The 15,055-nt window shown below is 37.5% G+C and overlaps 2 protein-coding genes and 1 long non-coding RNA gene across 10 annotated transcripts in view; 1 reads left to right on the top strand and 2 right to left on the bottom strand.

Annotated features, from left to right (window-relative positions):
* Positions 1 to 281, bottom strand: part of LOC130920396 (phosphoinositide 3-kinase regulatory subunit 6) — a 53,751-nt gene extending 53,470 nt beyond the window's left edge. For 2 of the 3 annotated variants that reach the window (XM_057843579.1, XM_057843580.1), the window contains exon 1: positions 89 to 151. Coding sequence is in view for 1 of the 3 variants with exons in the window: in XM_057843578.1 (XP_057699561.1) it covers positions 89 to 135 (47 nt within the window). In the remaining 2 variants the exon portion in view is untranslated. Of the gene's footprint in view, positions 1 to 88 lie in introns of all 3 variants that reach the window. The other variant, XM_057843578.1, reaches the window with a different exon arrangement.
* LOC130920403 (uncharacterized) overlaps positions 1 to 15,055 on the top strand; it is a 50,469-nt gene that overhangs the window by 27,440 nt on the left and 7,974 nt on the right. The window contains exons 4-6 of one of the 2 annotated variants that reach the window (XR_009064145.1): positions 1,082 to 1,231; positions 7,930 to 8,055; positions 12,780 to 13,458. This is a non-coding gene — a long non-coding RNA (uncharacterized LOC130920403). Of the gene's footprint in view, positions 1 to 1,081; positions 1,232 to 7,929; positions 8,056 to 12,779; positions 13,459 to 15,055 lie in introns of those variants that run through there. The other variant, XR_009064144.1, reaches the window with a different exon arrangement.
* pik3r5 (phosphoinositide-3-kinase, regulatory subunit 5) overlaps positions 312 to 15,055 on the bottom strand; it is a 133,523-nt gene continuing 118,779 nt past the window's right edge. For 4 of the 5 annotated variants that reach the window (XM_057843582.1, XM_057843584.1, XM_057843585.1 and 1 more), the window contains 11 exons: positions 13,546 to 13,714; positions 13,394 to 13,462; positions 12,648 to 13,306; positions 9,613 to 9,741; positions 9,386 to 9,517; positions 7,900 to 7,993; positions 4,456 to 4,532; positions 4,225 to 4,318; positions 4,043 to 4,125; positions 2,751 to 2,866; positions 312 to 1,257 (listed from right to left, as the gene is read on the bottom strand). In XM_057843582.1, coding sequence (XP_057699565.1) covers positions 1,107 to 1,257; positions 2,751 to 2,866; positions 4,043 to 4,125; positions 4,225 to 4,318; positions 4,456 to 4,532; positions 7,900 to 7,993; positions 9,386 to 9,517; positions 9,613 to 9,741; positions 12,648 to 13,306; positions 13,394 to 13,462; positions 13,546 to 13,714 — 1,773 coding nt within the window. In that variant the 3' untranslated portion in view covers positions 312 to 1,106. Of the gene's footprint in view, positions 1,258 to 2,616; positions 2,702 to 2,750; positions 2,867 to 4,042; positions 4,126 to 4,224; positions 4,319 to 4,455; positions 4,533 to 7,899; positions 7,994 to 9,385; positions 9,518 to 9,612; positions 9,742 to 12,647; positions 13,307 to 13,393; positions 13,463 to 13,545; positions 13,715 to 15,055 lie in introns of those variants that run through there. The other variant, XM_057843586.1, reaches the window with a different exon arrangement.

The following is a 15,055-nucleotide window of genomic DNA, read 5'->3' as shown; positions in this document are numbered from 1 at the left end:
TATTAAAACGTTTTCTGAACAGCTAAGCCATAAAACACACAAAGATAAATGCAAACATGTGTCTTATAGTAAATCAAACTTTACTTACTAAAGTGAGGACGTCGACGACCATCGACTTTGACTTGGTAGTAACATTTTCCAATATGCTCGGCTGCAGCTGGGAGGTTTTGACCACGCCCATCGGTACAGCGAGCCAATTGGAAGGCCGGTATAAACTCATACCGCACAGCAACCAATGAGACCGCTTTTAAAACATAAACCACTACTGTTGTTCAATTCAAGATTTGAATTTTAATATATTATACACATGAGTATTCAATTCATAAAGAATGCATAAATTCTATGAGAACAATTGAAATGCATTTATAAAACACGTTTCACAACTTGAAAGTACCTTATTAGTCCTTTGAAAATTTTCATAGTGCTTCAGAACTTGTTTTGATGTAAAAGGAAAATCAGCCTGAGAAATGTCAGCTCCACTAAAAGGAACAAACATTCCTCATATAGATATGGTCATCTGTCATACGGAAAGTGCATACATTGAGTTCCAATAAATGTTTCAAACAAACAAACGTGCATTAGAGCCACTACTTTTTAAGAAACTAAAACAAACAAACAAACAAAAAACTAATGTTAACACAACGAATGAAAACATACAAATATACTGTACATCATCAATCACTTCTGGATGAGTAGCTAAACCAAACCCAACATTTGGGACAATATCGCCCTCTGCTGCTCATATTTATACATAAATAGTAGCTAAACCAAACCCAACATTTGGGACAATATCGCCCTCTGCTGCTCATATTTATACATAAATAGTTTATGAATTCATCCCCATGCCCTCGTGGCAATTCTCCAAATCCACAGAACATACGAGACATTTAAGTGGCATTATCGCAAGAAGCAAGAAAATGAACTACACCGTGTATCTGTATACTTTGTGCATTTTACACATTGTTAACTCACTTTGTGCATATTCATTTTCTCCTACTATCTCTGACCTTACTGTTTTAAAAGATTCAGAACTCAGTCATAAGAGCTGATTTTGAGTTGTTATCCAATCTTTTCTTCCAAGCCCGTGAAGACAGATATCAGCAGGCTCAGGGCAAGGCTCCACTGAAGGTCACTATGGGCAGACAGAGGAGGGAGCAGAATTTCGGGTGCAGTGGCTGAATTTGAGCCGACATCTCGGCCCGTCGCTGCCTCCAGTCTGAGGAGCTGTCAGGTTTGGAGCACACTGAGACATCACACCTAAATGATAAAACGACAAACAGGCAGATGTTTTAGAGATGTGTACAACTCATTTGTGTCATTTTACATACCTGTCAACCCGAGGCCGTTGGCAATCTTACAAATAGTGACGTATGCCCTTTCAAATTGGTGACTAATCTTACAGCGTCTTATATAGATTGCAATATGAAACAAAAATAAAACTCAGTTTTTTAAACAATATGAATTTATTGGTAATATCGTAACATATAACCTGGTGCAATCAGAGAGCAATCAATATCTTCAGCTACATCATGATTACTAAAATTTAACAGTGACTTTTGTTATAATTGTATATAGGACTTCATGGCACTTCAGCTCGCAATTCAGTTTGACTTAAAGGTAGTTCGTTACTGTGTCCAATTATAAATTAAAAAGGTCAATTGATAAAATGAACTTACTGATGCAGTCTTTGAGTCAGGGAACATTTCTTTTGCTAATTCTGAGAAGTGATCAGCAATAGTAGCGGGCAAATTAAGTTCGGCAACAAATTGGCAGAATAAAATCTCCGATTTCGTCACTTTTCATTCTGCAGACTTCATCTTTATGACCAGTGTTGTTAATCTTACTTTTAAAAAGTAATTAAATACAGTTACAAATAACTTCTCCCAAAAAGTTATTGAGTTAGAAACTCAGTTACCTGAATGTAAGAGTAATGAGTTACTTGGCAAAGTAACTGGTGTTACCTTTCATGTTTTTTTTTCTTTTCTTTTCATTTTTTCAAAAAAAAAAAAAAAAAAAGAACATAGTAACCTTTGCTATGGTTGGAAGTCACTTAATGTTGTGAATCAAGTTGTTAAAATTGCTCCCGTTTTTGCATTACTTCCCCTTCTGTCTACTTTCGACATGTGAAAGTTTTAAAACTGTTTCATAATTTAAAGATAGATTCAAGTCAACATTTTGCCGATTTAGGAATATTTTAGATAAAAAGTTACTTAGGTTAGCTAGGAAGGTTCACTACAACAGAGCCTTTCTGAGAGGTCTACTGCTTTAAAATGGCGGCTGTTTACCAACGCCGCCGAGTCTGTCATTTCGCATGTAGTTCTATATGCATATAATATCTAGGCGCAGATTGTAGGCTGTCGGCTACAGTCAGGAAATATTGGACCCACCTAGCCTAGCATCACGTTTGCTACAGCGTCACAACAAACACTCTTCGCTCTCCGTGTCTCTGACTTTTCTCGCATCATTCAACCAACGTAACGCATGGTAATGCACATTGTTCATTACCGAAACGGTGACAAAATCCGAACGGAGAAAAAAAAACGTAATGCACGAAAAATGTACAGATTTTGAACGTACAGCGTACACATTTAAAAATCAGTGCTCACTTGTACAAATTACGCCGAAACCGTACAACTTGACAGGTCACAGGTATATCCAGATGAACCAGAGTCTAGCATTGTCCAGTACACCTGTCGACCGTCTAAGCGCAACAAGAACACGGAAATTATTTAATGTCCGTTTTTTCTCACCTAATGACACCTTGCAGTACCTTCTTCTCATCCTGGTCCAGACATACAGCAAAGGTTGTGTCTGCAGCACCGCTGATCTGCACTTTGTCCACTTTCACTTCGGTCAAACTGAGGTGCTGTTAAAAAAACAAAAAAAAGATAGCCTTGAGATTTGTACATTATGTCACAAATCCACACAGAGCCAAATTTGGCAATGCCTATGAATGATCAGACATCTGAGTAAGGGAATATATTTATCAGAAAATAACATTGCTAAAAAGACAAAGAAAAGCAGAACTCAAGTTAAGTCAATTGCGTGAAATTTCTTCTTCCTGCAATTAAAAAAAAAACTATACTTGAGCATAAACTGCATAATTATATTGACGGGACAGATTCCCCAGACACTGCGGCACGCCTTTTCGTAGGGGGCCGTCCCACACTCCGCTTCAGTTATTCTTCAGTTATTCTTCATTCTTCTCAAACACATGCAGCGACCCAATGCCGGATTTAGGTTGAAAAAGTATGAAAACTGTACCACGGACAAACAGGAAGGATCGTCCCAGGAGTGATTTGTTCGAGGATTCAAGGTAATTATTATATTTTTCGTACCAAGCATGCATTTTGAAACGTGAAAAAAATCAATGGGAGAAATTAGCCGCTACAGCATTGGCGTTATACTTCACAATATTTACGTAAAATAAATGCTAAACGCCCGTTTTTTTGCTTTTAACCAAGAACCGAGACTATTTTACATCTATATCTATAAAGAATTCAGGGATTTACGCCTTTATTCACTAGAATTTCAACGTAAAAAGCTCTTTGTGGTGATAAGGCGGCACCACAGTGGCTTAAAAACTAGCAGCACATTCGATATATTTACGTAAAATAAATGCTAACTGCCCGTTTTTATGCTTTTAACCAAGAATCGAGACTGTTTTATAACATCCATATCTATAAAGAATTCAGGGATTTAAGCATTTATTCACCAGAATTTCAACGTAAAAAGCTTTTTGTGGTGATAAGGCGGCGCCACAGTGGCTTAAAGACTAGCAGCACATTCAACATATTTACGTAAAATAAATGCTAACTGCCTGTTTTTTTCTTTTAACCAAGAATAGAGACTGTTTTGCATCTATATCTATAAAGATTTCAGGGATTTAAGCATTTGTTCACAACAATTCCAACGTAAAAAGCTCTTTGTGTTTCCACTCAGTCAGCTGTGATGGAGATAGGCCCCCTATGAATCAGCACCGCGTCCCGTCAATACATTATGAAGTCTATGGATGACTTGAGTGTCAATCAGTCATCCTTACCATGTTGTAGCTCTTCTTGCTTTTCCCATTCTGTCGCTTAAGAACATCTGTCATGCTGAGCTGTAGGCACTCCAACTGTGAGTCTGACAGTGATACGAACACATACAGTAAGTTTTTTTCATTTGACATGATCAAATAACAGGTGACAATATACTGTATACCTGTTTCCTAACAGAACCCACCTAGCTCTTCAGGATTCTTGCAGGCTTTGGTCAAGATGACTGAAGTGCACATTTTAGATTCTCTTTTGTATTGCCTCCTTCCACTAATCACCACCTGAGCAGCAAAAAAAAAAAAGAAAGCTGTTTTTATTTGGAGGTAAAGAAAATATGTTTCATCATGGCAGAGCATATAGGTATATACTGTGTAAGTTAAGTTTTTTTTGTAAACATGCATAGACAGTAATGTCTTACCCTATCGTACATCATGTCAAGCTGTAGAGGCACAGCTTCTCGATCACCATCGATACCAAACCGTTTGCTGGCAGCGCCTGTGCATGGTAAATAGACTATTACAGTATATTGAAGTGAATGAGTGTATAGTGCTGCTTTGGGATGTGTTTTAATATCTTATCTTATTATCTTATCGCAAAAAACTCATATCTGAAGAATACTTCCCCACTGAAATTAATTGGAAAGTGATTAATTTACTAGCGAAGCACACACGTGTGATTTTTCATCACTTTATTATATTTACTTTATTACATACAGAGAAATAACATGACTGAATACATGTTTTAAGAATTAAACAATTTGTTCACCATGATTTCATGGAAAAATCTAATTCATTGCACTGCTTACTCGGGTGTTCCTAACTCTGCCACTCTGCAAACACCTCATGCAAACACAAATTCCACTGCGATTGAATCTTAAAATGCTTCAATTTTGGTGTTCAGAGAATCTTTTCTTCGAAAACAGGAATTACCAATGTTAACATTAGCATGTATTTGGGTTTTGTACTGTATTTTAGCATTGAGCTAAACATTTGTTTCTTAAGCATTGCTATGTGGTTGTTTTAATTAGACATGTTATTCTTTGTTTTATAGGGATCCACGGATAGAAAGAGTTGTAGTTCTTAAAAGATAAATGTTATTAGATAATTGATATTGAAATCCCTCATTATGTTTTAGTTTTTCATACAATTTGTAAAATTAGTTTAACTAGTTGGTCGCCATTGTTATTGACGTTGCAGGGCGGTGACGACACACGTTGCTGGGCTTCCAGAGTATGACTCTAACAGCATAAACATGTCATCTGTTTAACCCTTTCAATTTGAACCTGAGAGGAACATTAATTAGCATGACGGCAATGTCGATATTTCACAAAACGAGCAGCAAAAGCAAAATGAATAGGAAGGACGGGATGAGATGTGACATGAGCAGTGGAAAAAAACGGTGTTCTGCGCAACAAGAGGCGAATTTGACACCCAAAGTATTACCGTGCGCTTTCAGCTTGTTTTGTATAGATGCATACAGACAGAATATACTAAAGATGTCTTAAGAAAATACTTAATAATATTAAATAAGGGTAGTTTAAATAAACTACGTGACTAATGTAGTCAAAAGGTCAACATTCTGCTTTAAATCTACCACAAGAAAACACAAAGTAAAAGTATGAGAGGGAAACACATGCAAAAATTATTTTGCGCAATGGTAAATGGAAAGTACTTATATAGCGCTTTATCTATTTTGTTACAATGCCCAAAGCGCTTTACATTAGCACACATTTACACACCAATGGTGCTCTAACATGCAAGGCGCTGACAACCCAATGGGGGCAACTTAGGGTTAAGTGCATTGCCCAAGGGCACTTCAACAGTCAGCTGTCATAGCCGGGAATCGAACCGCTGACCCTTCGGTCCAAGGAGAACTCAAGCTACCAACTGCGCCATGGCTGCTCGTAATGAAAAGGTGATAAAAGACTCAGTAAAAACCCAAATAGTAAGTAATCGCCGCTCTTAACCTATGAGCGCATGTGTTCTACATCTCGCCGCGCAGAAGGAGTTGCAATAACCCGGTAGCGTTCGTCGAGTGACAGTGATATGTACTAAATATTAGAGCTGGGAATCTTTGGGCACCTAACGATTCGATTACGATTACGATTCAGAGGCTCCGATTCGATTATAAAACGATTATTGATGCACCCCCCTCCTTTTTTTTTTTTTTAAATAATTTTTTTTTTTTTTTTTTAAATAAAGTTTTGTACATTAGTTCCAAAATTGTTCAAAAATACTCTCAGGCTAAACCAAACTATTTCAGTATCAAGTTAACATATAGCAGTAAACAAATATACAAAAATAACATTAAATAAAAAAACTCCAGTCCCCATTCTGTATCAGCAGCTTTAAACTACATTCAATTAATTTAATGTTGTGAATCAACCGTTAAAGTTGTTAAAAGTGCTCCCATTATTCCATAATTTCCCTTTTGTCTACTTTTGACATGTGAAGGTTTTAAAACTATTTTAAAGATAGATTCAAGTCAATATTTTACCGATTTAGGAGTATTTTAGATAAAAAGTTAATTCGGTTTGCTTGGAAGGTTCGCTACAACAGCATTGCAGGGAAGTTTACTGCTTTAAGATGGCGGCCGTTTACTAACGCCCGCATCTAGCTTTTTGCAGATGTGCTGCTACCGCTACCGAGTCTATAATCCAGCTAGTCCTATATAAATGATATCTACCGTAACATTATGTAGCTTAGCTGTACTTGTAGCAGCTTTTCGGCAGCAGTCAGGTATGTTGTTGTGTTTTTTTATCTCGTGGCATGAGTTGAACTAGAGCCGTGAGTTGAGCGCTGGCATTACCCGAGGGGCCGGTTAATGAGAAGCATAATGTTTAGCTACTCCCGCTCCGTTCCGTCCCGAAGACCGCGCGGCGCGCTGAGTGTGTTGTACTTCCGCTTTACTTAGCATATTTCAATAATCGGAATTTGGATGTTTGTGAATCGTTCTCGAATCTTCCACGGCCGAATCGCGAATAATCTAAGAATCGGAAATTTTGCACACCTCTACTAAATATTATAGATTTTTAAACCAATATCAATATTTTATGTGTTTCTAATAGCATATTTTAGTAAAGGAGAACAATAGTGGTTTATTAGAGCTTACAAGTCTTTAAGTCCGAGGTTCCCTTTAAGTTTATTTTAAGATAATAAACTTTAACTGTTGATCTTTACTGTAAATTGAGTTGGACTGAGTTTAATGAAACCCAACAATACTTGTGTCTCAAGTTTGACCTTGGTAGTCAAAGCAACAACAACAACAAAAATATCAGCTTGTATCTCAAAAATCAGGTCGGGTCATTTAGCGATGTAACAGTACAAAAATTCATTCAATTCGTATCTCGATTCTTGACCCACGATTTGACACACATAATTAATTTTGAAATGTGAAAAATGTAAAATCACTTGAAGTTTGAACACTAATAAGAAGAAAAATCAAAGAATGAGTAAATCTTACACCCCCAAAAATTATTTTAGATCAGAAAAAAAATGGATTTAAAAAAAACAAAAACAAAAAAAGCTTTAAGAACAAATACTTCGTCAGCCGCTCTCCACCAAACCTGTTCATGGTTACTTGTATTTAAGGGAACCAGTTTATTCTTATGAGGGTGACTCGTAAAAAAAAAAAAAAATCTATTTTAACACGCCAACTTGAGCTAGTTTTACTTCTTCAAGGAAATCAGAAGTGTCACCACTGTGGTGACAAACACAACTATTTAGAAAAAAAAAAAAAACAGAATTGCGATACCCTGTTGATATGTTAGATGTTTCTCTGTTGTAAGTGTAGTCATATTTACACAATCAACACTCATGTATTGCAGAGCTTGGAGGTGAGTTATTCTTTGTCATCCACTCACCCATTGCCTTGATGGCTCTTGTCCCTGCAGTGTGACCCAACTCAAGTGAATGGACGAACACCTCTGTCCGTCTCTCTCCACTGGCAAATGTCAACTACAACAGAATCAATGCAACAGAGCTCAGATGCAAAAACAGGCACCTCGTTTTTATGTGAGGTGAGTAAAATGTCAATTTTTATGTATGGCTATAAGTAAACATTTCTTGTTCAGGTGTATTTTTTAATATACCGTATTTTTCGGACTTTACGTCGCACCTGAGTATAAGTCGCACCAGCCCAAAAATGTGCAATGAAAAGGAAAAAACATATCTAAGTCGCACCGGAGTGTAAGTCGCATTTTTTGGGGCAAATTTATTTGATAGAATCCAGCACCAAGAACAGACATGTCATCTTGAAAGGCAATTTAAAATACAATAGAAAACAAAAGGCTGAATAGGTGAATTAAAGCCTGTCTTTTGTAACGAATTCTCCCAGTTAAACAAAACTGTAAGATGGATATTCAATAAACATTTATATCTTTTATATTTGCGTGTCTGTTCTAACAGGCGGATAGTGGATTTGACATTTATTTTAATCTCCTAGAGTTGGCAGAAAAAAACCACGCTTCTCAAGTTTTCTCAATGTTTAAATAGTCTACATATTTTTATGATCATTATAAATGCATTTACACAACGAAATAACGCTGGCAAAGTTTGTTAAATATATTTCTCCTATGAGACCAAATCGCCACATTCGTTTACATTCAGCGAAGCCGACACAGGTTTCCGTATAGCATCTTTAACAATCAATTTGAATCCTTTCCATATCCCACTACTACCGCAGTTGTTTCCTTTTCAATTCCCCTGTCTTTAGTTTGTTTTTCACTCCTATAGAAATAAAAAAATATATCGAAAATAAAAAAAATAAATATCGAAAAGGAAATACACGGATGCTCGCGGAGGGTGCCAGGGCGCGGGAGGGGAAGATTGAAAAGAGAGCGGGGCCACTGCATTGACATGCGCAGGCATGCACAGCCCCTTCTCAGTTTTTGTCCAAATTATTTATTTTATTTAACATCCATACTGTACATCGTTTTAGTATAAATATATGAATATATATTTATTCAAAAAACTTAGCGAGAGAGAAGTCGGCCCGACCCGACTGTAAATAATCACACATAAGTCGCTCCAGAGTATAAGACGCACCCTCTGCCAAACTATGAAAAAAACACAAACTGCGACTTATAGTCCGAAAAACACGGTAATATCTATTAAGCAATTAATACGATAAATTGAATCAAATCCACTCGCTAAGGTCTTTTAAAACAGAGAAGTCCTAAATGCTCACATAACTACAAGTTACACTGAAATGCTGTTATGCTTTGTATAGATAGAAATGAATAACAGATGAGTTTACTAGAGCTACAGTCTATTGAACAGACCCTTAATGTTTACTTAAATTAACTTTAAATTATGTATTGTATTGTTGTGCATTTATGTATGTCAAACCTCAGCTTGATAGAGTTGAATCAGAGCAGGCCGCGCTGCATAACGGCAATAATAGAGGACCAGGTCAGCGAGGATGGGGAGCCGTTGCTCATATGAACTGTCATACGATTCGGATTCGGTTTTGGATGTTTGCTGTAGGACATAAAATACAATTTTTAATAACAGTATTAAATAAGAATGAATACATTGCAATAATGGAGGTCTGGTTTCGGTGCTTTGTGCGGTACCTGACAGACGATGTTGGGGGGCAATTTAAGCAGGCTGAGAGTGTTTCTTTCGTACCAGGGATCTAACATCCCAAGGAGATGAGCGATGTCATTGGTGCTGTTTTCTGCTCCATTCAGACTAATGCCATCCTGTCAGGGGCGAAAGCAGCGATAAACCGTTTAATTCAATTCTACTTTTACCCTTTCATTCAGAAATTATGATTTTTTTTTTTTTCCTAAAATGTTTTTATTACATTCCTATAGAACAAGGGGGCTCAAACTGGCAGCCCAGGGGTCAATTGCGGCCTAGTTTTGCTCACATGTATTTTGCGATGGGCAATAAAATATATACATACATACAATTTTAAATGAAATGAATGAATTCATTGAAGGATCCATTTTAGGAAAAACAATGATTTAAATATTAATAAATAATAGAATAAAAAATTGCAAATAAAAAAAGTCATCAGTAATAAAAAACATTAATAATTCGAACTATAATAAAATTAATTTTAAAAAAATTATAATGTCAAAAATAAATTGAAACAAAGATGAAAGACACGCTCTAATAAGTTTGACCTTTATCCTCTGGGCAATTTATTTTTTTATTTTTGTTTTATAAATCTCTTGTGACATCACGTAGCTTAACTCTTTGGCTGTTATTGATGACAATAGGTGTCCAGTCCATTTTAACTGGAAGGGGCTGAAAGTGATTGAATGATCGCTTCCACTTTTACTAATCAACACAACACATACTAGGAGACCTGCGCTGGCTAGTTTGTTTTGAAAGTGTTTGCATTTAGTTTTATTGATTTGTTGGGTGGATACACTGCCCTCTAATGGTAACATTGAATATGACATAACTCAGTCCACATGGCTGAATCCAGCTGCTCCCTGTTGAGACCAACATAAGCTAAGTTTTTGTTTGACCTAATGTTTTTACAATGCATTCGTAATTTAGTTTATAGGTATATTTAGCCATTTTTTGTGGGAATATGTGTTTGAACCATTTGTTAAGAGCATTGTTTAAAAAAAAAAAAAAAAAAAAAAAAAAACCTTAGTATTTCATAGCATTTAAGATGGCGGACTTTTGCTATTTAAGTTAGCCAATTGTTCTTTTGTTGGACTTAGATCCTATTTTTTTTTAAATACTTTTTGGGGCTGACCTCAGCTATTTTATTTATTTTTTATGATCATGACTTAATTATTCGAACGAACTAGTTCATCGATTAATCAACCACTAAAATAATCGATAGCTGCAGCCCGACACCTAATACATTTTGACAACCAAAATTGAAATTGAAAATTTTTGATTGTCAAAATGGAATGGACATCTATTAGGCCTGCACAATATATGCTTTGAACATCGCCGTCGCGATGTGTGCACGTGCAATAGTCCCATTGCAAGACGTAGTATTATTACCATTTTTTTTTTTTTTAACACGTAAGCTTTCGTTTTGCTTCATAAAAGCAGCAAGTGTGCTGAGACAGAGCCTCATAGATCCCTTTAATATACAGCAATAGACATTATTCACAGATAAACCCCCTTAGCCTGGATTAAACACGATTGTATGATACAATCATATCGCAGTTTTGCATTTTTTTTTCACTTTCAGCTTTTAAATGAATAAATGAATGAATACAATCTAAGTAAATCGAAGAAATTAAATCTATAATACAATTTTTTTTTTTAAATTACAGAAACATTTTCATAATCAAGAATACAATATTTTTTAAAGAATATAAAATAAAGAAAAACATAGGAATACAAGGATAAATAAAGAGAAAAACAAGGGGGAATTAAAAAAAAACAATAATAAAATACTGAATGCAATACACTAATACAAAAACATGGTGAGTCAACCAGTCTTCCCTAACAAAGGTATTCAAGTCAACTGCTGAAATTTTTTTCCATTTTTAATCTTGCAATATGTCGCAACCCCTCCCCCCCCCAAAAAAAGTCAGTTTTTTTTCCCAATTCAGCACTAACATCTCTCAATGTCAGTGGCAGCCAATGAGTTAACAGGGTCACTGGGCCTCTCCAAACTTGTGGGCGGGATACATTGGTTCCCTGTGCAGGACACATATTTTCTCCTAAAATTTCTCAATCTACATTTTTTCTATCTAAATCAAATAGGTGATTATTTGATTTGATGTGACTTAGGCTAGGTTCATACCGCAGGTCTTAATGCTCAATTCCAATTGTTTGTCATATCTGTTTTTTTGGCGTGCCTGTTCAGACTGCCTTTGTCCATTGAGCCTGTTCAAGTATCACGCATGGGCACTAATTCGTAGTCCGAGATGTGCTCAGCTTACAGTATATGGATTGATGGTGTGCATCCACTGTGCGTGCATGACGCACAGACATATAGCTAGTTTGCCCTGACTCTCGGCCGTGTTAGCAATCTTGAAATATTGCTCATTTGGAGCATAGAGAGAAGACGGGATTCTCAGGCTTACCCCCCCCCCCCCCCCCCTTTCCCCATTTTATTTTTAAAAGACTGTTGTCAAGCCCGCCTCTTCCCGAAAAAGCCACGTTCGAGCTAGGCACAGCTGCATCGCTACGGTAGCGCCCTGTCTCTCTCGCTCTTTGCTCACGCAATTGTTGCATGAATTCCGATTTGGGAGAATTGACAGTTCAGACCATAGCGACATTCTGGAAAAATGTGGCCCAGATCGGATTTTAGCCACATATGAAAGTGACCTAAATCGGATTTGAATTGGTCCACATTTATGCGACTTTTCCCATTCAGACCATCAAATTAATGCCTCACTCGAGTCGGAAAAACACGTAAAATCAGATTTGTGCATTAAGACCTGCGGTTTGAACCTATCCTAATACAATAGGAACATTAGTAACTTTGCATGGTCACCCTGCTGAGCGATCACGGTGTACATTTATTTATTTATTTTTTTTTATTTTAAATACTTATATTTTGGTATTTTACTATTTGTTAAGTGTTTTGAGTCCCTTTTTAAATGCACAATAAAATATTTGTACAGTAATCATCATCAGAATAATAACACTAAAGCGATAAAAGATTCTTGCTACTTACATTGACTCCTTTTGGGCTGGAAGAGGTAAGACAAGCTTGCCCCGCTGCTGAGTCTCTCTTAACAGGCATAAAGTAGAACTGTATTTTGAAGGCCCGGCTAAGACGAGGGCAAGCACTTTCTTTTTGCCTCAGGCTGTTGTAGGCCCGCGCCACCTTGCCAGCGACATGGTCCGCACCGAACACCACCACTCTCAGTGTTGTGCTGTTCTCGTCCTCATCGCTGCTGAGAATGGGCCTCCTCCTGAAGCAAACTTGCCTGACGGTCTGATTCTGCGGCGCGTGACAGGAAGAGGGCTCTGGACTGCGTAGTTGCACATGGTGGGGGAGCGAATTCGAACGAATCTCTCGCACCACCGAAAAGTCTTTGGATTCCGTGTATCCCAAACTTTTGGCACGGTTTATCGACCTCTTGGGCTTACGAAGGAGGCGGTACAAGTGCTGGCTGAGCCGAGCCGGAGATTTGGCAGTCTTCGGCAAGCTGACTGAGTCATCGGAGTCCTCGAAAAAGTCACTATCTGCTCCAGAGTTGAACGACGGAGCGTAAGACTCCGACACTAGGGATAAGCTGTCGTGTCCCTCATCGTCCTCTATGTCCTCATCGTCATCCTCCTTCGTGGACAAGTTCTGCGGCTCATCCTCCAGCAGGGTATTAAGGACATCTGTGGGTATGAAATGACGTAATTTTGTACTTGCTGTGTGGAATGTCAAACCAATTCCTTTTTTAAAATAATAATAAAATAATTTACCAAAGTTATCTTTTTCCCAGTGGAACATGCGACACTTGGCTGTGGGGATTGGGAGCGTCTGTAGCATTCCTATCAGGAGGAAAACAAACAGTGACAATCAAGCAATGTGAGAGTAGTAACGGCAACATATTTTTGACTTTCAGACATTTTACCATCAGATGCCATTCCATTGGATGCAGGGATATGCAGCCTTTCCCTTAACCGCTCTAGTTCCTCTATTACGTGACCACGTGCCTCCAGAGGGTCACTCATGGCTGCAGCAGTCTCTAACACACCGCTGATTGTGGAGAACATCTCACCCAGTTCAACAACACCTTTTGCCTGCACAGATTAAGTTATTCTTATAATTGCAGGGTTTATGTATTTTATGACGACGAAACAAAGTTCCAAGAAAAAAATTAAAACCAGTTTTATTTTTTTTATTAATATATGATATGTAATGTGTTTCCAACACATTTTAGACAAACAAATGAAAAAACATGACATTTTAACTAGAGCTGAAACGAATACTCGAGCAACTCGAGTAACTCGAGTTTAAAAACTGATCCGAGTAATTTTATTCACCTCGAGGAATCATTTAATTTTGCCAGCTCTAAGCATCACGTTTTTCCCGGACTACTTTTCATGCGGGACAACGTGCTGACGTCACGTGCGTAGAGGAAGAAGCAAAAAAAAAATACCTTACTGCAGCCGACAGCCGTTACAAACTGCGCATACGTTGCTAAAAACTATGCCCGCATGTTGCTACGGTCGTAGCATGAAGCGTCTGATGCGTGTCATAGATATCACATGTACGTAGAACTAGATGCGAAATGACCAACTCTGCGGCGTTAATAAAACAGCCGCCATCTTAAAGCAGTACACTTCTCACCGCTCATAAATAAGATTAACGTTACCGTCATTTGCTCACGTAACGTTATCCCTGCGGAGGGCTAGGTTTCTATTCATTATGACCACTGTCGATGCGTGGCTAACTCTTACATACAGGCTTTATTTAATCTGTGAACACAGCGCTGTAGAGTGATTAGGATGTAAAATAAAAACTTAATAATGCTAACTGTCAATTTGAGCTCAGTAGTCATTGCTGGAAAAAACACCAAGTAGCACTGGTGCCTAATGTGCTCCAATACAGCACAGCATTTATTTTGAACACTGCAAAAACTCAAAATCCTATCAGGACTTATAGTTTAGACTAACTTAAAACTTAACTAGATCGATAGCTGCAGCCCTAATTTTAACGTTTCTCACGCATAACTGCCCATTCATTGTGAATATGTGGTTTGGTATGCAGGTGTAGTGTTCTGTGGTTTCAGTTTGACTTCCCTCTCCGATCCAATCTGTTTCATCAATCACAGCACATAAGGTCAGACTTTTTCAAAGGCAGACCCAACTCCGCACTTTCGAATGAACTTTTAGTGTTTTCTTTTTAAAAACAAGTACTGTACACAACAATACACCATTTTTCCCACAAAAATGGCCGTTATCTTTCATCTGTGCAGTCATTCGACTGCATGTCATAAGTGTCAACTACGAATTGATTATAACCGACGGACGTGAGTCGTATTGCTCGTATTGTTTATTTCATATCCGTACTTCTGTGATTGTTTCTTTCAGATTCAGTCTGTGGTTGTAAGACTTACCTCTAGCCTTGATTTTGAAATC

This window comes from Corythoichthys intestinalis, chromosome 8 (assembly GCF_030265065.1).
Source record: "Corythoichthys intestinalis isolate RoL2023-P3 chromosome 8, ASM3026506v1, whole genome shotgun sequence".
Taxonomy (NCBI): domain Eukaryota; kingdom Metazoa; phylum Chordata; class Actinopteri; order Syngnathiformes; family Syngnathidae; genus Corythoichthys; species Corythoichthys intestinalis.
The sequence above is the reverse complement of the archived record's forward strand: the minus strand, read 5'-3'. Positions and strand labels throughout refer to the sequence as shown.